Source organism: Tursiops truncatus, chromosome 10 (assembly GCF_011762595.2).
Source record: "Tursiops truncatus isolate mTurTru1 chromosome 10, mTurTru1.mat.Y, whole genome shotgun sequence".
In the NCBI taxonomy this organism is placed as follows: Eukaryota; Metazoa; Chordata; class Mammalia; order Artiodactyla; family Delphinidae; genus Tursiops; species Tursiops truncatus.
In genome coordinates this window covers 100,822,995-100,850,336 of record NC_047043.1, presented here as the reverse complement: position 1 = coordinate 100,850,336, position 27,342 = coordinate 100,822,995, and the positions used below count along the sequence as shown (strand labels likewise).

The 27,342-nt window shown below is 56.0% G+C and overlaps 1 protein-coding gene and 1 long non-coding RNA gene across 3 annotated transcripts; one reads left to right on the top strand and one right to left on the bottom strand.

The window, feature by feature from the left end:
- The first annotated feature begins 291 nt into the window (after window positions 1-291).
- On the top strand, window positions 292-27,342 carry RAB43 (RAB43, member RAS oncogene family). Of its 2 annotated transcripts, none has more exons than XM_073787775.1 (3): window positions 292-631; window positions 21,131-21,308; window positions 23,712-27,342. In XM_073787775.1, exons 1-3 carry the CDS (start codon window positions 434-436, stop codon window positions 23,960-23,962), a joined length of 627 nt encoding a protein of 208 aa, XP_073643876.1. In that variant the 5' UTR covers window positions 292-433; the 3' UTR covers window positions 23,963-27,342. The 2 variants fall into 2 exon arrangements, with proteins under 2 accessions (XP_073643876.1, XP_033721417.1); XM_033865526.2 differs by having other exon boundaries at window positions 293-631; window positions 21,125-21,308.
- On the bottom strand, window positions 10,753-25,892 carry LOC117313984 (uncharacterized). The gene is made up of 3 exons (XR_012323934.1): window positions 25,764-25,892; window positions 13,256-23,567; window positions 10,753-13,081 (listed from the first exon to the last, which is right to left on the bottom strand). It is a non-coding gene; the product is annotated as an uncharacterized lncRNA (long non-coding RNA).

Below are 27,342 nucleotides of genomic sequence, written 5' to 3'. Positions count from 1 at the left end.
TGGCCGGGGCGGGTCTGAAGGTGGATTCTGATTGGGTCAAGTCTGAGGGCGGAGTCTCATTGGAGGCGGGCCAGAGGCAGTGCCGAGGGCCCAGTAGGCCTGGGGGCGGGACCGAGAACAGCGCTGGAAGAGTACGGCCGGGGGCGGGCCAGGGGCGGTGCCCAGCGCTGCCCTGAGGGCCGGACTGGCCTGGCGCGGCGCGGAGGGCCGGGCCAGGCGAGTTCGGGGCGGGGCCGCGGCCGCGGGGTCTGGCCGGCCGGGCTGGCCGGGACGGGCCGGGGCGGGCCGGGGCGGGCCGGGGCGGGGCGGCCGGCGGGCGGTGGCGCCCCTTCCCCAGGTGTTGCGGCGCTTCCACGTCGCCAGGCGGCCCGCGGCTTGCGCGAGCCCAGGCCGCCCCAGCGTCCGGAGCGCCGGCCCTTGGGCTCCCGCGGCCATGGCGGGGCCGGGCCCGGGGGACCCGGACGAGCAGTACGATTTCCTGTTCAAGCTGGTGCTGGTGGGCGACGCGAGCGTGGGGAAGACGTGCGTGGTGCAGCGCTTCAAGACAGGCGTCTTCTCCGAGCGCCAGGGCAGCACCATCGGCGTGGACTTCACCATGAAGACGCTGGAGATCCAGGGCCAGCGGGTCAAGGTGGGAGGCCCGGCTCGGGGCCGCCGTGCAGCCGGGCCCCATGGCGCTAGGGGTCGGCCAGGGCCCTGGAGGGTCTCCCCGGAGGGGTCGGGGTCGGAGGCCGCGGCGAGCACCCGACTGGTCCTTGGGGGCTGGGGTCCCCTCTGGCCCCCTGTCCGAGCAGGCCTGGGCCTGGGCGTTGGGGCCGGCCTCTGGGCGCAGAGCGCGGGCCTCGGGGCGCTGGGGTGCGCGTGCTGGGGGGAGTGCGGAGGAGAGGCCCTGCCCTCCGAGCTACACGCTGGGGGACTTTGCTCCAGAATAGCGTCTCCGGTGCCTGGCGGCAGAGCGCCTCGGGTGCGGGCACGGGGGGCGCCTGGCAGGCCTACCCCCGCCCCACCGCGGTCGAGGGCCCCAGCTCGGCCCTCGGGGGGGGGGACCCCAGGCAGAAAGGGACACCCCCACGACTAGGAGGGACCAGGAAGTAGTTGCTTCTAGGACCGGAGGGCCAAAACTTTTTGTCAGAATTTCCGGCCTGGCCACGCCTCCCTGCAGTCTCTTTGTGGACCTGGTGGTGGAACTTTACTCGGCCGGGGCGGCCCGGGTCCCCTCCCCCAGCTGCAGCCCGATAGGAACTGAAAACTTCACGGGCCCCGGAAGGTGGGGGAGAGGACCGAGGTTTGGCAGTGGCTCCGCACTAAACCGGCAGGATGTGGCTGCCACAGAGTCCTGGCAGTGGTCAGATAACTAATATTTGTGATTAGTGAATCCGTTTCTTAACCTGGGTGTCCGCTCTCCCGAACGGAGTGAGAGACCATTGTTCTTGCTCGGGAACTTAACTGAACTGCGCCGGACGGAAATCCTTTGCCCTCTTTGGTGGATCTGAGTTCCCACCGACTCCGGGACGGCTCCTAAGAGCCCTGGGCGGGGCAGCACAGGGCCAGGGCATCTCCTGGTATCTCCGTGTTTTCAGGTGGAGCCGGGTGATTGAGTCCCGTGAGCCCCGATACTGTGGCACCGGGCCTCCCTGGGCTGCTGTGGGCCTGCTACCGGTTGGCTTTTGGCAGGATGCTTAGCTCTTTATTTCTGCAAAATTGGGATAATTTCTCCCTTCCGACCCAGCATGGAGAAAACGTCAGCCAAAAGCCTTTCCATGCACACGGTGCCTTTGGAGTTGATGTGACAGGGGAAGCGGAAACTCCCTGCCAGAAGGGTTGCTTTTTTTTTCTTTTCTTTTTTTAACAGTCTTTTGGGTTTCTGTGTGTTTTGAATCTCCTTAGGATAGGAAAAAAGAACAAGGTGTGGCAGGCAGCTTTGAGTCATTATTCGGGACCACCCTTTGGAGCAGGTGGCGAGGGAAGGCTGTGGGATGGGGTCCACGGATAAGTCTGTGCCCTGAGACGCTGCCAACAGCCACGGGGAAGTGGCGAGTTGAAGGATAGGCGTAAACAATCGGGCTGCCTGCTCCCGCTCCCCTCCCTTCCCCCTCTCCTCCCCTCCCCTCCCCCTCCCCTCCCCTTTCCCCTTCCCCTTCCCCTTCCCCTCCCCTTTCCCCTTCCCCTTCCCCTTCCCCTCCCCTTTCCCCTTCCCCCTCCTCTCCCCTTCCCCCTCCTCTCCCTTTCCCCTCCTCTCCGCTTCCCCATCCTCTCCCCTTTCCCCTCCTCTCCCCTTTCCCTCCCCTTTCCCTCCCTCCCCCTCCCCCTCCCCTCCCCTTCCCCCTCCCCTCCCCCTCCCCTCCCCTTCCCCTCCCCTCCCCCTCCCCCCTCCGCTCCCCCTTCCCCCCTCCCCTCCCCTTCCCCTCCCCTCCCTTCCCCTCCCCCTCCCCTCCCTTTTCCCTTCCCCTCCCCTCCCCTTCCCCCTCCCCTCTCCTTCCCCCTCCCCTCCCCTTCCCCCTCCCCTCCCCTTTCCCCACTCCCGGTGCTGACGGTGGTCAAGGAGGGGCTGGGTGTTCCTGTTTACCTGGCGAGATAACCTGTGCAGGAGCCCTGGGTGCACTGTGTACCGAGCACAGGTTATGCAATGCAGGGCAGGCACTTCGAGATTTCTTTTCCTGCTAGTCACCTTCAGATTGTTCTACTTGGGAGGCAGCCGGGTGGTTCTGGGATCAGGAGAGCAGTGTAGGCATGGTAACCCCCCTAAGAGTTAACAGCGGCCACCCCTCTCAAGAGTCTGATGTGTGCCAGCTGTTTTACAGATGTGTTCTTGTGATTAACCCCACCTCACACGGGGCAGGCAGGCTTCCCCAGGCACACAGCTGGGAAGTGACAGACGTGCAAGTTTTCTTCCAGCTTTTCGGACTCCAGGGCGTTGGGGTCTTTCCCTACACCAGACTGCTGCTTCTGATTGCATGGAGTGGGAAAGCCTGTGCAAGTATTTACTTCTTGATCTTGCAGCCAGAGAATCCTGAGGCCCAGGCACTGAAGAGGCTGTGAATTGCAGTTGGGTGGGTTGGGTGAGACGACAGCCTCCCTGGCCCTGGGTGCTGGGCTCTCGGGACTCAGCGGGGGCAGGTCATTTTTCCTCACCCATAAACTATCTCTGGGGTGTCTTCCAGCAATGTGATTTTAAAGAAATCAAGTTTATTGAAGTTCAGCTGACACACAGTAAATGTGCCTCATTTCAGGTGTCGAGTTCTGTGAACCTTGACAAACCTATGAAGTCCTGTCACCACCACCACATTCAGAGCATAGATTCCTTCCATCAACCCGGAAAGTTCTCCCGTGTCCCTTTGTGTCAACGTCCTCCCTTCACCCCAGGCCCTGGCAACCACTGAGCTCCTTTCTGTCCCTATAGTTTCAACATTGTGGTTTTTAACTGGAACCTTTGAGGAACCAGAGTTTGTCGTCGTTGTTTCTGCAGAAAGCATGTTCACATCAGGGATTTAGTTTAAAACCTTCCCAGGCCTGTCTGGGGTCCAGCAAAGCATCCAGCAGGATCTCAAAGCCGCCGGTCCTGTGCTTGCTGGCTCTTGTTAGCTCTTCAGGAACCTCAGGGAGAGATCACCTAGCGCTTTTCCAGCTGCTCTGTGCTTGGGGAGCTGCGGACTGAAGCGGGGAGGCCGAGAGACCGCAGGGTCAGAAGGGCCTTAACTAGCTTACTTTTATCCAGTTTTATATTGAGGTTCCGCATGTCCTTGACTGAAGAGTTCTGCTGCTAAAAAAATTAAAAGTGGGGAACATCACAGATTGAATTAAATCCCTTTATTTCTATAGTCACTTTCTCTTGCGACCAGAATGACATCCCAACAGCTGACCTGGAGAGCTGGGCCCCTGTCTGCCTCGGCCACTTCATCTCCCTGCCCCTGCCCCACACTCAGTCCCCAGCCTCACTGGCCCTTTCTGTCCTTCCAACATGCCTGCCTCAGGCCCTTTGCATCTGCTGCCCTGCCTGCCACATTCCACCCCCAGATCCCCATGTAACAGCTGCTTCATCATTCGGCTGTCACTGCACAGGCCACCTCTTCAGAGAGGCCTTCCCTGACCTCCCAGCCCCTCCGTCCCATTACGGGGTAGGTTCATAGCATTTACCAGGACTTGACATTCCCTTGTTTGTGGTTCTCTCCCGTACAGTTTCCGCTCCTTGAAAGTGGACACCGCCTTGCGTACCTGTGAATCCCCACACCTACAATAGTGTCAGACACACGGTGCTCACTACCTGTGTGTTCACTGATTTTTATTTATAGGGAGGAAGCTGAGGCCACAATAAAGGAAGTGACCGACACGCCCAAGGCCCCACACAAGTCAGTGGCAAAACCAGGCTTTGAACCCAGGGTCTCCCTGGCTCCTAGTTGCAGCGCCTATTTTTACACTTGACTACCCTTCTGAGTCCCTCTCAGTTCTTAACGATGACCCTGAGATCTGCATGTTAATGACTCTAGCGAAAAGACAACTGTGGTCACCGCACTTGGAGAGAAGCGAATGGAGTTGGGCATTTTCTAGATTTTCAGGAATGAGGGTGGAAACCCCAAGGAGTTTCAGGGTGCTGTCAGCTAACAGAGCAACAGGCAGCCCTGGGCAGCTCCCGTAGCAGCCCTGCTGGTGGGAAGGCTCTGGCCGTGGCGTGGGCCCCCGGGCGGCCCTGTGTGAGTTCACTGGGCTCTAGCTGTGCAGGCTGAAGCTGGGGGCAACTCTGGGAGCTGCTGGTGTCTCAGCGGTGATGTCTCTGCAGGAGAACCCTGGACTAGGTGTCCAAAGGTCTGTTGCAACCTCATCCTAGCCCTGGCCAGTTCCTTGTCCCTTCTTGGAGCCGCGGGCTTCGTCCTTTTTGAAATGGAACGAATGATCTTTGCTCTGCCTACTTCTCAGGGTTGTTGGATGGCTATGGACATGCTCAAAATAGTTAAAAATTCCCCTTGTATGTTTTTGGATAATTCATCCACATGGTTCAGAATTTCAAAATTTCAAAGACATAAAAGGGCGTACCGTAAAAAAAAACAACCACCCTCCTTTCCATTTCTGACGCCCTGTAAGAGAAGGCAGACAATGCTACCCATCTCTTGTCTATCTTGAAAGTGCTATTGTGAATAAAACCAAAGAATTACAAACATAAGAGATTATTTGATTGTTGCTGTTGTTAGCATTTTCCTCCCTAGGGATTATTATTAGGATTATTTCTTAACCTGCCCCTCCCCACCTCCCCATCCCCCCGGAAATCTCAGCCGGTTCTAAATCCTGAACACATCCGAGTTCTGCTCACCCACCCTTATCTGGGACGACACAAAGACCTGTTATGTAAACTGGTCTGTGCACCTCACAGGGGACGCGCACGCGGGTTGGCCCTGAACAGCTGCGCCCCTTTATTCGGCCTTCTGTCGGGGTCACTGTCCCCATGCTGGGAAGGCAGCCAGGGTCCTCCCACACAGAGCTCAGTCTCTGCCCTGGGGCCCGGGCTCCACGTTGCAGGACCTTGCGCTCCATCGCTCTCCTGGTCCGAAAGTGCTTCTTTTTGTTGTTGTTGTTGCGGAGCACAGGCTCCGGACGCGCAGGCTCAGCAGCCATGGGCCAAGGGCCCAGCCGCTCCGCGGCACGTGGGATCTTCCCAGACCGTGGCACAAATCCGTGTCCCCTGCATCGGCAGGCGGACTCTCAACCACTGCGCCACCAGGGAAGCCCAAGAAATCTGTTCTTGATGTCGGTGACAATCATCCTCATGGCAAAACGAACCTGCCTCCTGAGGTTTCTGCCAGTTCCGAGGCAGCACGTGCTGTGGGAAATGGTGGAAAGGGGGCCAGTGGTAGAGCCTCGGGCCCCAGGTCACAATCTTGGCTTTGCCGCCTGGGGCACGTCGCATCACCGCTCCTGATCTGTTCATCTGTCAACCCCGAGCTTAAGGACCTGACGCACAGCAGAGCATCAGCAGGTGGGAGCTGACATGGGCGTGGGTCCCCAGAGAGAGATGGTGGCTTGGGGCTCGGGAGGCTCAGCTTCTCAGCCTGGCTGCCCAGCTGCCCTCGTGCACCGATCTGCTTCCCCAGCTATGAAATGAAGGCAGAATCCCCATGTCCGTGCCGTGGAGGGCCGCTGTGTGTGAAAAGGCGAGCCCACTGGGGTCACAGGGGGGTGGCATCGCCCAGACCGGGCCTTCTCACAGCTCAGGGCCTCCACCTGCCTCCTTTCTTTGCTTCCATCCCTTTGGTGTTTCGGCCTGTTTGCGATTTCCTTCCTTCTGTCAGCCCTGTGTGGCCCTTGCAGAGAGGCTTTGGGCGTGAGGGATCGTGAAGCTTAGTAGTAAGGGGGCAGCCCTCCCTCCCTGAGTCCCCCATCTCCTGAGTTTTCACCACTGTTCTCGTGCTCTGTTCTGCCTGGTCCTTGCAGCCACCCGGTGAGACCCCATTTCACAGACGGGGAGATGAAGGCCATGTGCGGCAGGTCTGAACCAGAACCTTGCCTGCCAGCTCCTCGTGTGGCGCCTTTTCCTCATTGCTGTTCACGCCCTCTACCACTACCAGCCGCCACACGCACGTGTGTGAGCTCATGCGCGCGCACGTGCACACAGACACATGTGCATGAACACACGCATGGAAAGGTTTGGGACCAATGTGAAGTCTGGGCCATCGTGTATCACTTGCATTTTACATTTTCTTACATTTTGATTAGCGGGGTCACATCAACATACTGATGCCATCTGCTTGTTAAACAAATCCTTATTAATTCAGATTAGTTGGCAGAAGTGGTGCTTATGGCCAGTGTGAACAAAAGAAAGTGCCTGCCTTCTAGAATGGCCTACGTAATGCTGGGGTTTTTTTTTTTTATAAATTTATTTATTTATTTTCGGCTGCGTTGGGTCTTCGTTGCTGCGCGCGGGCTTTCTCTAGTTGCGGTGAGCAGGGGCTACTCTTTGTTGCGGTGCGTGGGCTTCTCATTGCAGTGGCTTCTCTTGTTGTGGAGCACAGGCTCTAGGCGCGCGGGCTTCAGTAGTTGTGGCTTGCGGGCTCTGGAGTAGGCTCAGTAGTTGTGGCACACTGGCTTGGTTGCCTCGCAGCATGTGGGATCTTCCCGGACCAGGGCTCGAACCCATGTCTCCTGCATTGGCAGGTGGATTCTTAACCACTGCGCCACCAGGGAAGCCCCGTAATGCTGTTTTATTGAACGTACAGCCAGTGCTGGTAGGTAGAGGCGTCTGCAACCTGCTCTGGGGATGTAGTGAGTCAGGACTGTTAGTCACTAGCAGCGCCCTTCTCCGTGGGTTACACACGCATCCCCTCCCTTCTTACCTGTCCTGCTTGGCCTTGCAGGCCTCCCTCTCCTACCCCAGGAAGAGGTCAGAGTAGCCCTAGACCAGGTATGTGACTTTCCACACAGGTTGTTTAAAAGGCAACAACCTGGAGCTTAAATGTGTCGCCAGGACCTGTCCCTCTCAAAGTGGTCTCCTTGGGAAATTGCATGAGTATTTCCGGATGTTGGATCGCAGGGTGGGTCTGATGACTCAGAAGGGTCAGAGGTCACTGGAGCAGAACCTGCCACGCTGTCAGGAGGCCTTTGGTCCCAGATGAGATCTGACTGTGAAAGCAGAGTCCAGGCTTACGTCAGGCCGGCCTTGCCCGAGGGCAGTCGCCATGTGTGGGTGACAAGGTTCATCCTGATCCCAGAGGCCTGCAGCGGTGACCTCCACCTCACGGCGGACAGTCGGCGGGTCATTTCCCTTCCGCATGTCAGTTTCCTTGGGCGCCATGTGAGGGGGCTGGACCACATCACTGAGGGATTCCATTTTCCTTGAGGAAAGTTCCTTGTAGTTTCAAGCCAGGTAGTCCCCACCTCTGCCTTTTTTTATGTCTGAGAAGTGCAAAAATCAGATTTTTTTTTAATTAAAAATACTCTGTTTATATTTTTCAGTGAAGCACTTTTATTGTTTTGGTTTAACTTGTTTTTTACTCTCGGGTTTTAAATCTGTAGTGGGGACACGAACAGTGGATGATTTCATGATGAAAAAAATGGATCACAGGATAAACTTCAGTTTGCCAGCTATGAATTGTATCTGCCATGTTTGCATTACAGATGAAATACATGGGAAAAATCAACCTTAATATTGAAATCACAAGGTAAATACCTCAATGTAAACTCCAGCTCTGCGGTCTGCATCAGGTTATTTTCCCCAGAATAAGCTCTTGACCAGTATTGGCTGAATGAAGGAGCGAGTGAGGGAGAGGGCGGGGCGGGGGGCGGGGAGAGGCGGAGGGGCATGTCTGCGCCGCAGGTGGGTCCGGAAGCTCAGCTTGCAGAGTGGGGTCCGTGCAAGAGCCGGGGAGATGGAAGGCCCCCGTGTGCTAGGATGCCTGGGGCAGTTTGCTCTGTGTGTGTGTACGTGTGTATGTACATCAACACGTTATTGTTTTGCTTTACGTAAGTCAGCCTTACCTGACCATCCTGTCCAAAGTAGTACTCCAAGTTCCTTTTTAAAAAAATCTTTATTGAGATATAATTCATATACTGTGAATTCCCCCATTTAAAGTGTGCAATTCAGTGTTTTTTCCTGTTGTTTTGAATACTCACCAGGGTCAACTTTAGGATATTTTCATCATCCAGACAGGAGCCTGGTAGCTATCAGCAGTCATGCCTGTTCCACTCTCCCCCAGCCCATCTCTGTGGAGCTGCCCCTTCTGGACACACGTGTACATGGAAACACACACTGTCGCGGGGTCCTTGGGTCATGTTTTTGAGGTCTGAGTTACTTTTCATCCCTTCCTCGCCCTGCTTAGTTTTTCTTCCTAGCACTCCATCCACCCCCCAAGTCACACTCACCGTGTCGTTCTGTGCGTCTGCACCTGACACTGTGCCTTCCCCGTGTGTCCTGGCAGTTGAGTAAAGCACTCTCTCCAGGTGATGGGATCGTCCCATTCATCCTCTGTGAACTCAGTAGGTGTAATCAATATGAAAAGTCCCGTGTTCCTGAAGCTCTGTGCGATTTGCTTGTGTTGCTTCGATTCATTCCTTCTTGTCATTCTCCCTGTTCTCCTCTGGAGGTTGCGCAGGGCGGGAGCTGGGCTTAGGGTCTGGCCTCTGTAGTGACAGCGTGTTCTGCTGTGCTGTGTTCTGGCAGCCCGTGCCCCACCTTCCAGATCCCTGATTTACTTTTCAGCTGCCTCTATTCCGATGTTCATTTCATCTTTTAGTTTCTGTATTCTGACAATTAACGTTTTTCATTTCCAAGATCTCCAGTTGGTACTTTTTCCCATCAGTAAGATTTTCATTCTCAGGATATTATTAACACTTCTGTTCTTCCCAATTTTTCACTATGAAAAAGTTTAAAAATATAGGAAAGTTGGAAGGATAACATAGTGAGCCCCATATATGCTCTACATAGATTTAACAGTTGCTTGTGTTTTGCTGAATTTGCCTTATCTTTTTGTATGTGTAATATAAATTTTTTTATTTGAAAGTAAGTTGCAGATAGCATGATACTCCACCCCTGGATACCTCGACATACAGCTTTTAAGAATAAGCACAGTGTGTTATCATACCTAAGCAAATCTTTGTTTCTATACACATCTACTTAGTCCATTTTTAAGTTTCCCCAACTTCCTCCAAAATGTCTTTTATAGAGTTTTCCCCCTTGAGCTGGAGTCCAGTGTGGGTTTAGTCCAGAACGATGCCTCACTTCTGTTTTGATGACTGTTGATTTTTAAGAGTCGCTTTCTGGATTTGTCTCCCGTTTCCCTCGTGGTGTCTTTTCCCTTGTTCCTCTATCCTTTGTATTTTCTGTAAGCTGGAGGTTGAGTTTAGAGGTTCAGACACACTCGGGTGGAAGGGTTTTGGCGAGAATGACTCACGGGTAATGTTTGCACCCACACTGCCCCACGGCAGGCGGGACGTGATGAAGGTCCCCCGCTGGAGGTGAGGCCAAGCTTGATCTCCACTCACATTTATTGTTAAAGATTCCTTTTTGCTCCATTTTCCTTTGTTTCTTCGGTTATAATTTAAGAGCCAGGGCCTTGACCTGGCCTCTTCTCTTCTCTCTGGAGCAACAGACAAGTTAAGTGAGATGAAAAGGGAAAAACACCTGAAACTTAGAAGGTGCTCTGTCGAGCTTAACTGTGGTTGTTGGCTGGAAGTTTCTATGTGACACCCAGGACAGAAACTGCACGTCAGTGGGTTCAGGGTTTGTTCTGTGAGTACCTCCTCTCTCCCAGGTGCTGTTCGGAGTACCTACAAAAGGAAGACACATGAGATGTGTCCCTGTGCCTCGGAGCTCATGTCTGGCTTGGGGGACAGACGTGCAAGCACCGAAGCAGCATGAGTGCCGTCCATACTGCTGCTGCAGGGACTGACCTGCCAAACCAGGAACCGAATCATGCGGCCTTACAAGCACACGTGTGTGTACTGTGGCCATAGCAGGACCAGATATCTGAAATTCGGACTGTTCCTGCTCGGGTGCCGTGCCGTCACGGGGCTGCTTGCCTGGTGCCCGGGACTCAGACGATGCGCAGTCCTCTTCCCGGGCTTGGAGCTGGGCGTTGAAGGAGGACAGCTCCCAGTGAGGAAAGACAGGGGCTGTGCTCCAGGGCCGTGTTCGTGTGCAGCCCCGGAAGCAGGAGAGGGCCTGGTGTACATCCCATCAGGGGAGGTGGGGCCCCGTGGGGCGTGGGAGCCGCCTTCCGGTCATGCTGGAAGGTATGCTCTGGGCCAACGAGCGAATGGGTTGGCTTTGTCTGATGCTAGGTGGCGGCCCAGCCGCAAGTCCTGGTCCGGGTGTTGCGGCCCCTGCTCTTGACCTCCCTGGGGGGCACAGACTGCTGCCTGACGTCCTGCCTGGGTTTCGTCCCCATGTACCCCATTGTGCCTGAAGGGGCTACAAGCAGGTAAGAGGCCACCTGTGAGTCCCACCTTGGTCGCCAGCACAGGGCCACCAGCTCCCCAGGCCCTCCTTGCTGCACCGGGAGCTCGGGCTGCCCACATCCCCCATGGGTGGAGGCTGGGCCTTTCTTCCCGCCAGGACTTAAGGACAGGCTGACTGATTCCTGTAGGAGGAGGGGCTTTCATGAAAAAAGCACAGGACATGGTCTGTGGAGGAGCCGTGCACACAGCGAAGGGCACAGGTTTCGGAGTCACACTGAGCTCTCCTTTCCTGTGCCCTGGGACCCGTCTTGTAAAAGGCTCTGAGATGCACCTGCAGGGCTGCCTGAGGATGGAATGTACCGAGACAGGGAGCTCCGGCACAGTCAGCCTGGAGGGGCTCACAGCGCATCTGTCACCTTCATCACCTGGGTTCCCACCACTGTTCCCAAGATGCTGGAGGTGAAACACAGATGCCAGGAAGCCACCTGATCACCCTTGGTCCCCCGGCTGGTGGAGCAGGGCGGGGAACCAGGGGTCCCGCCTCCCTTCTTCCAGTGGTGGTAGCTCTACAGGGAGAGCTGCATGGTGACAAGGGACACAGAAAGTTGCCTCTGACGCTGGGATCCTGAGCAGTCGGGGCGGGAGGAACCTGGGCCCAGGAGTCCGTCCGCAGCCCTTGTCAGCCGCTGGGAGGCGCGTCTGTGTCAGGTCCGCGCGGCCCCCCGTCCAGTGTTGCTGCCCCGGTTCTCCTCACTTAGGCTCCATCCCCTCCTGCCTGTCTCACCCGCTAACACATTGGAGGTTTTGCAGGGTCTTACCGTCGCTTCTGGCAGTGCACCTGCCTCTCGGCCGAGGCTTGCTTTCAAGCCAGGGGCTGAGCTCTTCACTGAGGACTGAGGCAGAAGTGACAGCGGCCGGCCGGGGAGTAGCTTGCAGACCACCTCCTGGTTCAGACTCCCCACATTCCGAGACACGATGAACAGCAGCATGGGGGCTCGTATTTGGGTCTCTCCAACCAGTTTTTGGAGTTTTGTCTTGAGAACTAATTTTTCCAAAGTCCCTTTCTGCTATGAAGAAGCAAGGAACTTCCCACTGCTGGCCTCATCCTGTGGGAGAAAGGCTGTTCAGATAAAATCCTCTTCTGTTTCCATCAGGAGGGATGGTGCTGGACAAAGGTTCTGGGACCTGAATCGCCAATGGTGCAGTTGATTTTATTTATTAGGTTTATTTAACCTACTAAGCAGAATTGACTTCCCACCGGGGCACATGGGAACCCTCTCTGGAGAGCAGCCCTTGCCCCGCCAGCCTCATCTCGCTCCCACTGGCCTGACCGCAGGACCTGCCCTCAGAGGGCTTCCTTCCTGGTCAGGCGCCTGCTCTGCACCAGGGTGCAAAGGAATGAGATGGGGTCTGTCCCCACCAGAGCCCGTTTTTTGTTTTATTTGTTTTTTAATTTTTGGCTGCGTTGGGTCTTCGTTTTTGCACGCGGGGCTTTCTCTAGTTGCGGCGAGCGGGGGCTAGTCTTCGTTGCGGTGCGTGGGGTTCTCATTGTGGTGGCTTCTCTTTTTGTGGAGCACAGGCTCTAGGTGCGTGGGCTTCAGTAGTTGTGGCGCATGGGCTTCAGTAGTTGTGGCTTGCGGGCTCTACAGTACAGGCTCAGTAGTTGTGGCTCACAGGCTTAGTTGCTCCGCAGCATGTGGGATCTTCCCAGACCAGGGATTGAATCCGTGTCCCGTGCATTGGCAGGTGGGTTCTTAACCACTGCGCCACCAGGGAAGTCCCCAGAGCCTGTTCTTGATGGCGAGAGGCAGAGTTACAAACCAGGAGCCCCGCACATACAGCCCTGGGCCAGTTCCCACCGTGAACTGTTTCGTTTGGCCTGCTCAGTGGTGATTTGCTGGTTTGTTTTTTATTGAATTTGCTTTAGGCAGGATATCCTTTTCTGTCACCTTGCTGCATTTTATGTTCCCTTCCTGGCCCCCAAAGGCACCCAAGTTTGGGACAGGTGACATCCTCTGTGGTATATGCTGTCATAGAGGCAAGAGTAAAGGGCTGTGGACCACGAAGAAAAGAAAGCTGAGTCCGCTTGGTGTGGGGCCCAGGCCTGTGCATCGGGGAAGCTCCACTGACCAGGTGACCTTGAACTGGGGCCCTGACGGTTAGGTAGGAGTTCGTCAAAAGGTCAAGAGGAATGCAGTCTATCCTAGAAAAGGAGATAATGGCAAAATGGTAACACCCTTCATGGGTGTGGGGACCCAGAGGGACAGTGTTAACTGGGAGGTGTTAGGTGTGGAGCTTAGAAGGGAAAATAGCCTCGTCCCTCACCTCGATACCGTACTTCCCCTTGAAATCCCCACCCCACATGTCTGAAACTCACCTGACTGACCCCTGCAGAGCTGGAGGGGGGCAGCTGCCCTCTCCCGAGCATCCGTGCTCTGGGAGCCCTTTTCCATCCTGGCCGGGCCTCAGTCCTACCCTCTGTGCCCCAAAGATGCTTCCGGACTTCACTCTGGGTATCAGCAGGCCAGAGAATTTCCCCCAAAGTCAGATGAGACAGCCTGGCTGGGAAGGTCGGAGAAACTGGCGATGTGCCCGGTGGGAGGTGGGTGGCAGGTGGGCGTCGGGGAGGGGGCTCGGGTGTGATCCGTGAACGAGGCCCCCGTCTGTCTGTCCAGTGAGTGCAGGTGGAGAACTTCCAGGTGGGGAAGGAGGTGGGTGGGGGTGGTGGCTTCAATTTGGCAGGCAGGTGCTCGTCCAGCCGATGGACCGTGTATTCATCGAGCACCTTCTACCTGACTTATGCAGAAAGCCAGCCAGACACAGCCCCTGCCCTCAAGAGCCCCACGTGAGGTAGGGACAGTAAACATTTAAGAAGTGTGCGTGCACGCCTGTGTCCAGCCAGGCGGTGCAGAGGCTGAGGCCGGGCCGTGGGGTGCGGGGCTGGGATGGCGAGGGTCTGGGATGAGCATTTCAGGCAGGGGCCTTGATGAGACCTCCCGGGAGCTGGACACGCGGGGTGGGCGACGGCAGGAAGTCGGGGCCTGTGGGGCCTGCAGGCGATGCGGAGGGCTCGGACGACGCACTTGAGGGTGGAGGCCGGAGAGCGGAGGGACTGCAGGATCTCAGCCGGGTTCTGGCGGCTCCACAGTGGCTGCTGTGCGAGTCGTGGGCCGGGCGCTGGGCGGGTGGAGGCCGTCCGCAGGGAGCCTGGCGCCGGCTTGGCTGTGATGCGTGTGAAGGAGCGGGAAACGCAGAGCAGAGGGGCCTCCACACCCGTGATTTCCTGGGCGCTGGGCTCCTGCTGAGGTCTGTGCCGGGGAGCAGGCAGGCAGATGGGCTCGGACCCAGCACGATGTCCAGATGCCTTCCTCGGCCAATCACTGCACCTCCAGAGCCGGCTTTCTCCTCTGTGACGTGGGGCTCACGGTCTCTGCCCACAGCCCCGTGAGACCCCGGGCGAGGCCGGCACCCGCCGCGGGTCCCCGCACTACCCCTGCACAGGTCCCCACTGCGTCCACGCGGCACTTCTGCTCTGGTTTCTAATTTTCTTTTTTTTTTTTTTTAAGTTTTTGGCTGAGTAGTTGTGGTGCACGGGCCTAGTTGCTCCACGGCATGTGGGATCTTCCCGGACCAGGGATCGAACCCGTGTCCCCCGCGATGGCAGGCGGACTCCTAACCACTGCGCCACCAGGGAAGTCCCTGCTCTGGTTTCTAAGGCAGAGCCCGGGCCTGTGCTGCCCAGGAGATGGCTCAGGACGATGCTGCTCTGCTCGTCTGGGTCTCCGGTAGCTCAGGTGTCTGATAAGCCTCATTAACCTTCTCACCAGCCTCCCTGGGGCCCTGCCTGGTGGAGGAGCTGTGCTTACCTGCCCGGAAAGCGGGGCCGCTCCCAGCCTGGCTTCACCCAGCTCTTGGAACACAGGGGGCATTCGGGCCAAGCCATAGGGCCGCCTCTGTAGGACCGTCCTCCACCCAGCAGCCGGCAGCTTTACAGACATAAGTCGGGGCACGTCCCGGCTTTGCCTGGGCTCCCTGAGGACAGCCGTAGGCAAGAGCGTGCGCGGAGCTCATCTGTTTCTAGAACAGAGAAGGGAGGAAAGGCTGTGGAGGCTGCATTCTCATGTTGGTCCCTCTGTGGGCAAGTGGGGCTTGATCGGGCCCGGCATCCCCTGCCCTGCACTGGCTGAGTGTCAGTCCATAGGCTGGCGGGTCCCTCTCATCTGGGTCACGAGTCCCGAGTGCTCGGTGGTTTCCAGCGGGCCTCCCGGGCTAGGATCAGGGAGGCTCGAAGGCTGTTTCTGTGCGAGGCTGGTTGCTGTGACAATGGCTGGAGCACAGGGTGCTGCTGAGACACGCGAAGCGGAATGAGAGGCATCTGATACACATCCCCTGCTTCAGACGATCTGCCCCCGTCTCCCACCACGGTGAAGTAACACCCACCTCAGGCCGTGGCTCCGGCACCGCCGACGGCCTCGCCTTCCGGGGTGCTGCTTTGCTGCCATCTGGCCATGCCGCCCTTGCTGTGTTTCCAGCGTGGCAGGCAGGCTCTGTCCTGCCTCTGGGCCTTTGTCCCCTGCGCCTGAACACTGTCCCCACGACTGGCAGGAGCCTCAGCCCAGGGGCCACCTTCTGTGACCACCCTGGGAGGTGCCATCCGGAGAGGCCCTCTCGTTACCTTTACTTTCTTCAGGGTGCTCGTCCCCCCTCTCTGCAAGTGTCCCACTGGCCTTCTTCTCCTCTGCCTCCTTGTAACTGGAAAGGGAACTCTGTTCCTGTTTCACCCCCTGCAGCGTTGCCAGTCCTTCCAACAGGGGCTGGGACATGGCTGACGTTCAGTTCATACTGAATGAACAAATGTGTGAACAAAGGCACACAGCCCAGTGTGCCTTTCTTTGAGCCCTTTACGTGTTCCACTTTGCATTAAAGCTCCTTGGCGTGTATTAAAAACGCCAGCCCCAAATGATGCCAGCTCAGTAATACCGTTAAGGGGATGCGTTTATCCAGCCCCTTCTCTGCGCTCGGCTCTGAGCACACTTGAGTCTATCATTCACCCTTACGGCACCTTTTTTGACAGATGAAAAGTGAATTAGGTTTTAGCCTGCAGACACCAAGGTGGGAAGTGACGGGACTGGTTCAGGATCTCAGGCTGCCGGGCCCGAGCACTGACCCTGCTTTTCTCTTCCCCTGGCTCTGATGTGGGGAAGTAGGATGAGAGTATTACCAGTCATGAGAAGGACCTACTTTCCAAAAATATTTCCTCCATTACTGTCCAGATTTCACGAGTTGGTTGACCCAGATACCGTAATCTGTAGCTATTGTGTTGGGTTTTTATTTTTAATTGTTATCGGTTACACTTGTGTATGATGGTTCAACAAGCCTTGGTCTCCAGATACTCCCCTCTGCCCCCAGCCTCTAGGGTCACCCACTTCCGGCTCTTCTCTGTTTCTCTTTCTCTTGCTTGTGTTGCTACCCCTCCTCCCCCAGGTACACGCATCATCTATTGACTTCCTGCTTTGGAAGATGAGGGTTTAACTCTCAGCACTACCCTAGCCCCCATCACACACACGCACGCGTGTGCACGCACGCACACGCACACACACAGACACACACTTTGCATCCTCCCAGTAGAGGTGTGTGGTAATGTTGATTAGATCAGCATTAAGTTCCTTTCAGTTCTATTCGCAAAACATAGCCCCAACTTGATCACTTCTCCTTAACTTCACTGCTACGACTGTGGTCTTTTACCTGTATTATGGCTACAGCCGTCCAACTGAGCTCCCCGTTTCTGTCCTTCCTCTTTTTTTTTGGCTGCGCGGCTTGCGAGATCCTAGCTCCATGACCAGGGATTGAACCCGCGCCCTCAGCAGTGAACCCATGGAATCCTAACTACTGGATCACCAGGGAATTCCCTGTCCTTGCTCTCTTTTGATCTCTTTTCCATACAGTAGTCAGAGTGATCCTGTTTAAAAATAAATTTGATTGGCTCAAAACTCCCTGGCTTCCCCTTCACTCACCGTGAAGGACAAAGTTCTTGCTGTGGTCTCCAGGGCACTGCATGATCTGGCCCAATTTCTCGGTCATCCCTCATTTCTCTCTCCCTTTTCACTCTGCTCCCAGCACACTGATCTTCGTGCACCAGTCAAGTCTCTGCCTCAGGGCCTTTGCACTTGCGCTCTCTCTCCCTGGAATGCTTGTCTCGCAGGCATCTGCACAGCTAGCTAACTTTCTTCAGATCTTTACCCAACTGTTATCTCAATGAGGCCTTCCTATCTAAAACTTCATTCCTCACCATACTTGATAACTTCTTCCCCTGCTTGTTTTTTCCATCTTATCACTATCTAGCATACTGATTATTGTATTACTTATTTTATGATATTTTATTTATATTCTGTATTTCCATATAAACAAATATATATCCGTATTATTATTATCTTACTTAGCATCTGTCTCCTGCCCTAGACTGTAAGCTTGAGCCCAGGAATTTGCGTCTGCTTCCTCTGCTCTCTCTGGTACCTAGAACGTAGAGCAGGTGTCCAGTAAGCGCTGTTGAAGTGGCTGAATGAACACATTTTGGTTAGTGAGAGCTGTTCACGGCTGAGCCATGTAGCACTATCTTTCATTCCCCGTGCTCCCTAGTTTTCCCTGGTGGTCGTGATCATCTTGTTTCTGCGTGGGGTCTATGTATTTACCATTAACTCAGCTCCAAATCCTCCCCTAATGGGCACACTCACCCTCTCCATCTACCCCACATACTGTGTGATTGTCCCCGCAACGTCTTGCTGCCTCTCAGTTCCATCTTCTTGAAGAAGTCTCTCCCAGAGCGTTCTTAATTTCTGTTCTAGATTTTCTGTGGCTAGAGGAATATCCTGTGGCTAGAGAATATTCTTCTTACAGAAGAATACAATCTTTTGAGATTCATTGAGGCTTATCTTAAGATCTTGTTTAATCAAAGATTAAATACTTGGTATATTGATTTTTCTTCAAGTTCACTGATTCTTTTTTTCTGTCTCCATTCTGCTGTTAAGCTCATCAAATGAATTTCCCACTTCACTTACTGTACTTTTCAGTTCTAGAATTTTGACCCTCTTAAAATATGTTTTTAGAAATAATTTCCGTTTCTCTAACTGAAATTCCCGATTTGCCCACTTAGACTGATATTTTGTTCCAGTTCTTCGAACATATTTTCCTTTAATTCTCTGATTATATTTAAAATAACTGCTTTAAAGTCTTTGTCTACTAACTCCAATACTTGGGCCATTTTGGCCTCATTTTCTATTGACTGCTTTTCTCTCTTGGGGTCAAATTGTATTTTTTTTTTTTTTTGCATGTTTAGCAGGTTTTTAATTGTATACTGGAAATACTGGTTGATACTGGCTAGTCACTCTGCATCGTGTTGGAAGGGCACTGATTCATGTCCTAGTAGTCAATTCAGTGACTGACTGATCACCTTGAACCTGTGTGGCTTGTCTTCATGTCCTGTTAGGGCAGAGAGATGCAAGTCTGACAGTGTTTCTCTAGCCTTTCACCTTGACAGAACGCGGCCTCCAAACCTGAGAGCTTGGTTTAGGGTTTCTTGGGCAGGTGTCGGGAGGCCTGCCTCTTGCCATGGTCCTCACTCGTAGGGCACAGCCTTCCTGATGGCTCAGCTCAATATCTGGGTCCTTCGCAAGGTCCTAAGGAGGCCTCTTCCCCGTGGCTGGGTTGGAAGATCCCCCAGCACTGTTCAGCCTCCACCTCTGGTGTGTTCTCACCCCCGGAGGAGCCGCTCTCTGGTTAGAACCTGGGAGCCTCACCCTGTGCGCGGAGCCCGCGGGCTAGGACCCACCAGGGACTACCACCCCACCCCCGTCGCTCCTCATTCCAGTCACACCAGCTGCTCCAGGCTCCATGCCCTGCTTGGAGTCTAGCCCCCTGTCCTGTGGTCAGAAAACCGTCCCCAGTAGAGTGCTGGCAATCGTGAGGCGCCTTCCATGAGTTTTGCTTCTTTCAAGGATTAGGGTCTCGTGCTGTGTTGTTTGCATCCTGAAAACAGTAGCCTCCCGTGTTTTTCTCAGTCTCCCGGTTGTTTAAGGAGGGAGGTCTCCACGGCCACTAGATACTCTTCCAGAACTGGAGGCTCCCGACCGGCCCGCATCCTGGCTTGCGGCTTGGCTGCTGTCTTGGGATCTCCCTACCACCCCGGGGTTTCCCTTCGCCTCTCTTTTGAGTTGAATTCTCTTTCTGGATCCCCCATTTTCTTCGTGTTGGTTGATTTCAGCAGCTTCCTTAGAAAGGGTGGCAGGAAGGTAAATTTTTTGAGGCCCCTATGTCTGAAAATGCCTTTGTTAAACCATCGCACTTGACTCAGTGATTAGGTGGAGAACTCTAGGCTGGAAATTATTTTCCCTTGTAATTTTAGGCATCGTTTCATTGAATGTCTAATGCAATATGGATCTTTTCGGTGAAGCCTTCAAACCTGTTTTTCCTTTCTCTCTTTTGTTTTCCCTGCAACTTTTTAGGGTCCTTTCTTCTTCCTCACTGTTCTTGAGTTCCCAAGGCCAAGTGTCTTGTGTGGGTCTGTTTTCCTCCATTGTGTACTTAGTGGGCCTTTTCAATCAGTTCTGGGGAATTTTCTTGAAGCATTCCTTTGATTTTACTATTCTTTTTTTTCCAAAACTCTTACTATCCTGATGGTGGACCTTCTAGGCTGGTTCCACAATTCCTTTTCTCTCTTTTCCATCTCTTTGCATTTTTTTCCCCTACTTGGAAATTCTTCAAGTTTATCTTCCAACGCTTATGTTGCATTTTTCATTTATGTTATATTTTTAATTTTCAAGAGCTCGTTTTTCCTTTCCGAATGTTCCCTCTACTTAAAATAAGAGTGTTCTTTTATCATTTCATGGACCTTTTCTTATCTCTGAAAACACTGATGATTATTTTGGAGATTGTTTTGAGAAACTCTGCCTAGTTTCTATTTCCGCCAACTTGCCTTTTCCCGTGTCTGCTTGGCCTCTGTGTTTGATGCTCCCCTCTGGCGTGTGGAAGGGAGTCCTAGGTCATCTGGATCCCAGGCTGGTGTGGTGCCAAGGTCCCGCCTTTCACGTCACCCCTGCGTGAGCTGTGCCCCGGGCCCTGCTTCCTGGAGGCTCTCACTCCGCGGAGCAAATGGGACGTCTCAGGCGGGGAGTTTGGTTTGGCGAGTCGTGGCTCAGAGTGCATCACCCGGTGGACCCCTCTTGTGAGGCCCAGGAAGAGGTGGTCACTTCCACAGTGCCAGGGCCAGAAGCCCTGCCCGCAGGAACTGTCTGAGGCCTCTGGGTCTGTCCCCACCCTGGACGCCCCTTGAGAACGGGATAGAGAGGCACCCAGAGTGCTTGTGCCAGTGGAGGAGGGTGGATGGCCTGCGGCTCAGGATGTCATCTTCAGGGCCCCGAGGACCTGTGGTCTGCGGAGCAGAGAAGGCAGGCCCTGAGCCGCTGAGAGCCCTGGACCCACCCATTCTGATGCCCTCCGCGGCGCAGCCTCCTGGCCCGGGCCCAGTGACCATCCAGGTTGGCCCCTGGCCCAGCTTCCGCCGCCCTACCTGGGGTCTCTGCCGCCATCCTGCTGCTGCTGCTGGAAGCCAGGGATGCTCCCGCCCCGCCGGGCGCCCATCCAGGCAGGCCCAGCAGCGGCCCTGATGGGTGCTGGTGCAGTGAGGACCTGGGCGGGAGGAGGGTTGGAACCGGGGTTAGGGTTAGCAGGCTGCGCCAGCTGATGGCAGAGGCCGCCTGAGAGGAGCCTCCCCGGGCCGTCCCTGCCCAGCGTGAGCATCTTCCCTGGCGCCGCTGAGGCAGAAGAGAGAGCCCGAGTGCTGGGGGCCTCCCGACGGTGGGGGCAGCGGGCACTCACGGCCCAGAGGGGCAGGCAGTAGACATGGCGCCAGCAGTGAGCCTGGTGTCCAGGGCAGAGAGGATTCGGGGTCCAGCGTGCTTCCCGCCACAGTGCAGAACCCACCCCCTTGTCCTGGGACTCTGGAGGTGGAAACGGGGCTGCCCACCTCCACGTTGCTCCCACCGTCCTGCTTAGGCCGCTGAGTTGCCTTCCAAGGGCTCAGAAGGCCCCTCCGCTCTGTCCACCTTCTGGCCCGTCCTACGTGGGGCCTGCCGAGCTGTGGCCGGTGGCCTGCCCCCGGAAGCAGCACTTTGGGGGTGGGTCTGGGGGCTCGGCCTCCCCGTCCCCTGCGCTCGGCTGCACCCCCGGGTTCACGGGACCCCTGTTCCTTTAGCTGCAGATCTGGGACACGGCTGGCCAGGAGCGCTTCCGCACCATCACCCAGAGCTACTACCGCAGCGCCAACGGGGCCATCCTGGCATACGACATCACCAAGAGGAGCTCCTTCCTGTCGGTGCCTCACTGGATCGAGGACGTGAGGAAGTACGCGGGCTCCAACATCGTGCAGCTGCTCATCGGTGAGCGGGGGCCCCTGCGGTCCACCCGTCTGTCTGTCTGTCTCAGTCTCTCTCTCCTTTCTAAACAAAGGGCAAACAGAGCACAGAGAGGGCTGAGCTTGGCCAGGTAGGAGCGGAGCCAGGACCATGATCTAGAAAATTCGGGGACTTCCCTGTTGGTCCGGTGGTTAAGACTCTGAGCTTCCACTGCAGGGGGCACGGGTTCGATCCCTGCTCAGGGGACTAAGATCCCACGTGCCACGAGGCGCGGCCAAAAAAAAAAGAAACTTCGGATCCTGCTAATCACTTGTAAAGTTACAGTCAAAGTGGAAATGAGACGACGCAGGCCAGGAAGCGGTCGCCACGTGGCCGCACCTTGGTCCAGGCTAGTTCGGTCTTCATCATGTGTGTTCTCATAACCCTGCCTGCTCCTCATGTGTCAGGGACGGGGCCGAGGGTCAGAAAAGTGAAGTCATTTATCCTGTCCACATAGCCCGTGAGCGTGTAAACGTGGCCGATCGTGATTCAGCGGCCTGCTCTGTCGGCCACCCTGCAGGGGGTGCTTCTCAGGTGTCCACGCCCCTCCCAGCCACTCTGAAGTCTTGGTGGAGGGCAGACGCCGGCACCACCCGCAGAGCATCTCACTCGGGAGCACTGTTGGGCCCACGCGTGTGCATTTCTAACAAGTTCCTGGGTGACACAGTGATCCCACTTTGAGAACCGACGCTGCAGGGGGTGCCGTGACCTCCATTTTACCTTTCCCTCCCGCATAAACTTCTTGGGCCTGGATTCAAGAAGCTTTGGACCATGTGTGTGGTCCCTGGGGTGCTCGTCCCAACAGTCAGGCTGATTCCTCTAAGGTGAGCGAGTGCAGATGGGCCTGGACTGGGGTGTGGGTGTTCTAGGCGGACTGGACTCCCCGGGCAGGAAGGGAGTCCTCCCTACGTGGCCTGATGCTCCCCTTTCATCCAGGACTTTTTTTTTTTTTTTTAGTTTTTTTAGTTTTTTGGCCACGCCGCTCAGCTTGCAGGATCTTAGTTCCCTGACCAGGGATTGAACCAGGGCCCCCTGCAGTGGAAGCACAAAGTCCTAACCACTGGACTGCCAGGGAATTCCCAATCCAGGACTTTTAAAAGAAAACATTCTATCATAGAGCACTCTATACAAGGACATAAAAGGAATAGCGTAACAAACCCCAGATTCAGCAGAGCCGGCAAGTCCTGTCCACGGTCATTTCAGCCCTCGGCCCCTCCCCCGACCTCATATTATTTTGAGGCAAATCCCAACACCAAATGATTTCATTTGCAAATGTTCCAGCATGAATCTATAAAAGATACAAACACTTAAAAATATATAATAACAGTACGCTTTTCACATTTAAAACATACTGACATCTCCTAATACAATCAACTTAGCTGATCTGGGGTCAGATTTATAATTGCTCATAAATATCACATGTGGTTTTCTTTTCAGTTTGTTGAAATCAGGATCCAAATAAGTTCCTAACATTGAAATTGGTTGCTGCATTGTTTAAGGTTACCAAAGAAACTGTAGATTTTTTTTTTTCTTTTTTTTTGGCCATTCTGCCTGGCTTGTGGGATCTTAGATCCCCGACGCGGGATTGAACCTGGGCCCTGGCAGTGAAAGCAACAAGCCATAACCACTAGACCGCCAGGGAAGTCCCTAGATCTTCATAGATGCTTATCTATTTTTTTGTCCCTATAATCAGATTATAAAAGTCAATCACTTAGAGACTTAAAAAAAATTCTTGTAGAAATTGGACCAAGGAGCAATTGACCAGATTATTTAAAACATAATGAAACATCTCACACCTCATGGGAGAAGGAAAGGCGTGCTCTCAGGGGCAGCTGTAGTCTGTGCTCTCATTATCAGAAAAGCAAAATAATCAAAACCCACAATCTTACAGAGAATTAAAAAATTCCAAAGGAAAATATGAGAGCATAAATAATCAGAAAAATGACAAAATTTTAGCCAAAAAAAAATAGCAAGGCCAGATTTCTTTAACTTCAGCATTGGTGGAGTGCCCGCTAGGTGCTAGCTTGTGTCCACTGTGTCATTTAATGTCTGCTCTGCAGAAGGTGGCGTCGTAGATGAGGGGTTGAGACTCAGAGATGGAGTGAGTTACCCGAGCGTCACACAGCAGGTGACAGGAAGCTGGCGTCTCTACCCAGGTCTTCTTCCAGCTCTAAGCACCGTGTTCTTTTCACCAAACCTTCCCGCTTCTATTTCTTAGGAAAAAGCAGTAAAATGCACAGGCCCCTGGCAAAGATAAGGAAGAGATGAGATGAGGGACTAAAGGATGGGATAAGAGCATTAAAGATAGACTCTCCCGGCTCTGCTGCCTTTAGCTGTAGCCGCGCCCACCTGGGCCCTGGGCCTCACCACTGCCCCACCTCCCCGCAGGGAACAAGTCAGACCTCAGGGAGCTGAGGGAGGTGCCGCTGGCCGAGGCGCAGAGCCTGGCAGAGCACCACGACATCCTGTGCGCCATCGAGACGTCGGCCAAGGACTCGAGCAACGTGGAAGAGGCCTTCGTGAGGGTGGCCACGGAGCTGGTCATGCGGCACGGGGGCCCTCTGCTCAGCGAGAAGGGCACTGACCACATCCAGCTGGACAGCAAGGACGTTGGAGAGAGCTGGGGCTGCGGGTGCTGACCGGGGTGCAGGGCAGGCAGGCGGGGCTGCCCCACCTCCTCCCGCCCTGTGGCCTCCTCGCCCAGCCCTCCAGAGCTGGCCTCCAGGGTGCCAGCCAGATAAAGGCCTGGAATTACCCCGCCTGTGGCCTGGATGCTTGATGGGAGCACTGCCCTCCAGGAAGGAAGAAGCAGGATTCCTCCCACGGGAGGCCCTGTTGGCACAGGGTAGGGTGTGGGGCCCTTCCTGCCAGCCAGCTGCTGTCCCTGCCACACGCGGCACGTCCCAGGACTGGCGCGAGCCCAGCGGTGTGGACCTTGGCCCAGGGGCTGGGAGTGGGCCTCCCGGGCTACACGCTGCCTGGTTAGGACCGTTTCACACGAGGCCACAGCAGGGTGTTGCTTTCCAGGGATGTGGCCGGAGCTCCGGGTCCTCCCAGGGCATTCCAGGGCCTCCTGTGCAGGAGCAACGGCCCAGCAGACTCAGTCCTGAGCTTCGTCCCGGGGTTTCCCTACCTCCCTCCTTCCTTCAAGGCCAGCTCCTGCCTCAGCCGGGCCTCCCTCTCCCATTTCCATGGAGCTTCTCCTTTTCACCCGGACAACGGTGGGTCACGGCCCAGAGCGCTCGTCTGCTGGCTTGGGGCCCAAAGTTTTGCCACTCAGGTTGCAAAAGCAGTGAATCCTTTAGCTCTGGCTCTCGGAAGCTGGGGGTTAGTGGGAATGAGATAGGAGTGCGGACATTTAAGGGAAAAGTAAACGCTCGCACCCCTGAGCCCAGCCTGTCCCACCTGACTTGCAGAGATCCTTCGTGCCACGTTCAGAGTGCCAGCTCCCCCGCCGCTCCCAGACCAGCTTAGAGAGTTTCCCGCACAGAAAAGGCAAGGCCCCGGCAGGCCTGGGTCTGGGCCCACCCACTCTAATGGTCTCTGCATACGCTGGACACTGAGGTTAGACAGCAGGGGACCAGGGTCACTGGGGCCCTTGGAAGCAGCACCGTTCTCTGGGTGCAGCTCAGAGGAGCGCAGGGACTGGACTGGGGGAGCAGGTGGTCTTCCCAGGCCAATCCCAGTCGCTCCCATCAGTCCAGTTCAGCCCTGCAGGCCCTCCGCCCCAGTGTGGGGCCCCAGGAAATCAGCTGCTCTCAGAGCCACGGGCGAGGCCACATCAGGGAGACACAGCCCAGGGCCCCTGAGAGCCCAGAGGTGCCGCACAGCTGCAATCGGGCTCCCTGCCTTCCATCCCTGCACCTGGTCTGCGTCAAACCCTCCCAGGCAGGCCTGGACACAGAGCAGGAAGCCAGACCTTGCCAGGCAGCCCCAGGAGGCGGGTCAGGCAGGGCTGCTGGCCCTTCCAGCCGCGGAGGCTGAGCCTGGTCCTGGAGGGGAAGGATGCTGGCCTGGACGGGCCAGGAGCGCTGAGCAGGGGTCAGCCCGCTGTCGGCCGAGTGGGCTGGGAAGTGGGAGCAAGAAGGCTGCCTGGCTTCCCTCCCCCGTCCCTGCTGATGGGATGGGGCCCAGCCCCTCCACCTGCACTGAGGGGTTCCCCAGAGAGGGGCCCCCTTCAGGCCAAGGGCAGAGGTCCTCCAGCCCCATGACCTCTCTGCAGGGGGCTGATGTTTGGGCAGAGCTGGGTGTTCAGTCCAGGCCCAGCTGGGAGAGAAGTCTCACGAAGACCGCCTTGCACAGACCTGCTGCTCTGGGGGGTGGGGTGCACGCAAGGAGCAGCGGCCGGGACTGCGCCCCAGTTCCAGCGAGCACAGGTACTGACCCCGGGCCCAGGGCTGCCTCACAGGGCTTAGGGAAGGAGGGAGGCCCCCAGCTCACCTCCTCCAGAAGGAGCCCTGCCGGGCTGCCAGCAGCATCCGGCAGTCCGCATCCAGGGTGCACAGGTACAGGAAACACCGGTGACAGGGGCTCACCTGCCACCTTGGGCTGTGAGCCATCCCCCTACTCCTGTGCCCGGAACCCTGCACAGGGGAGGTGGCCTCACGGTGGCCCTTCCTCACCCAGAACCAAGGAAGCAGCACTTCACTCTCTCCTTTCACAATCCCAGGGCCCAGTGGGTCTCCTGCCACCCATCCTCCGCACGGAGCAGCCTCGCTCCAGGGCTGTAGCCTAGAACTCAGGGGTCATTTCGGGCTCCCCACTTTCTCCCCCACCCTACAACCGTGCCCCCGGCCCCTCTGCCCAGATGGGCCCCATCCCCTCCCCTGGATGCCTCCCTGACCTCCTTGGCCTGGGCTTCCACCAGCCCAGGCACCATCCTGCTGCTGTGAGGGGGGCAGCTATGAAAGGTCCCTCCCCCATCCTGACACCTTCCAGTCGCCCCCGGGCCCTCAGGATGTCCATCCTCACGCGGGTGTCCAAGGCCTCACACAGCTCCGTTCCTTCTCCCTTGCACCGTCTTGCCCACAGGAGCAGCTTCTGTCCAGGCAGACCCCTTCCTGCCCTGCCCCCCTTACCGACCCTGCCCTTGAATACGTGCCATTTAGAATCCCACGGATGACCAGCTGGTCCTTTGCTCATCGTACCCCCTGGCAAGAATGCGTTCCTTCCCTACCCACCCTTGGCCTGCGAGGTTCCCGTCCTGGGCTGAAGCCATTTCCTACGGAGGCTTCCCGTCCTCCGTCTCAGAGCCAAATGCTAGCGCTCAGGGCCTCCCTGGGCACACTGCTGGCTGCCTGCTCTGGGGTGCCCTGGCAGGTAGGGGCCTCACTACCTCTCTGGGCCTAAGTCCTCTGTCAGATGGGCCCGGACGGATGGACTTGGCCAAGGGACAACGGGGAAGTGTGTAAGACAGCACGGCCCCGCCTCTTCCCTCTCCCAGGGCCTCTTCCTTTGTTTATAAGTTACCCAAGAACAGGAGCAGGTGAGGTCAGGGGTCAGGGGCCAGGAGAGGAAGCCCGGCAGGAGGGCCAGGAAGTGTCCCAGCCATCGGGCGGAGGAGGGCGGTCTGTGGCCTGGGCTGAAGGACCAGAGGAAGGCTGGTGTTTTATACTCCCGGGAGGGGGACAAGCAAGGGACAGGGATCCTGACTCCTGAGCCAGAGAGGTGGGCCCGGTCCAGAGGGCGGGTGGGTGTTGGGGTGGAGCTCAAGGACACAGGCCCCAGCAGGCGTGAAGCTGGAGGAAATTCCTAATTCACATTGAATGCAGTTACTTCTCCCCGGAGGGCTGCCGAGGCTGGGGCCTCAGAGACCTCTGAGCCTGCACCTGGGCTGGGGTGGGGAGGGCCTCAGCCCAAGGATGCCATTGCATTTGGGGATTTTTCACATTGCCTATTTATGAATATATAAATCTTTATAGCGAATCTATTTTTTAAAACATGGAAAAGTTGCCTTTATGGAGACTTAGCAGAGCCAGAGTGTACGCATTCCTAAACTATTAAACGTTTCTGTAACGAG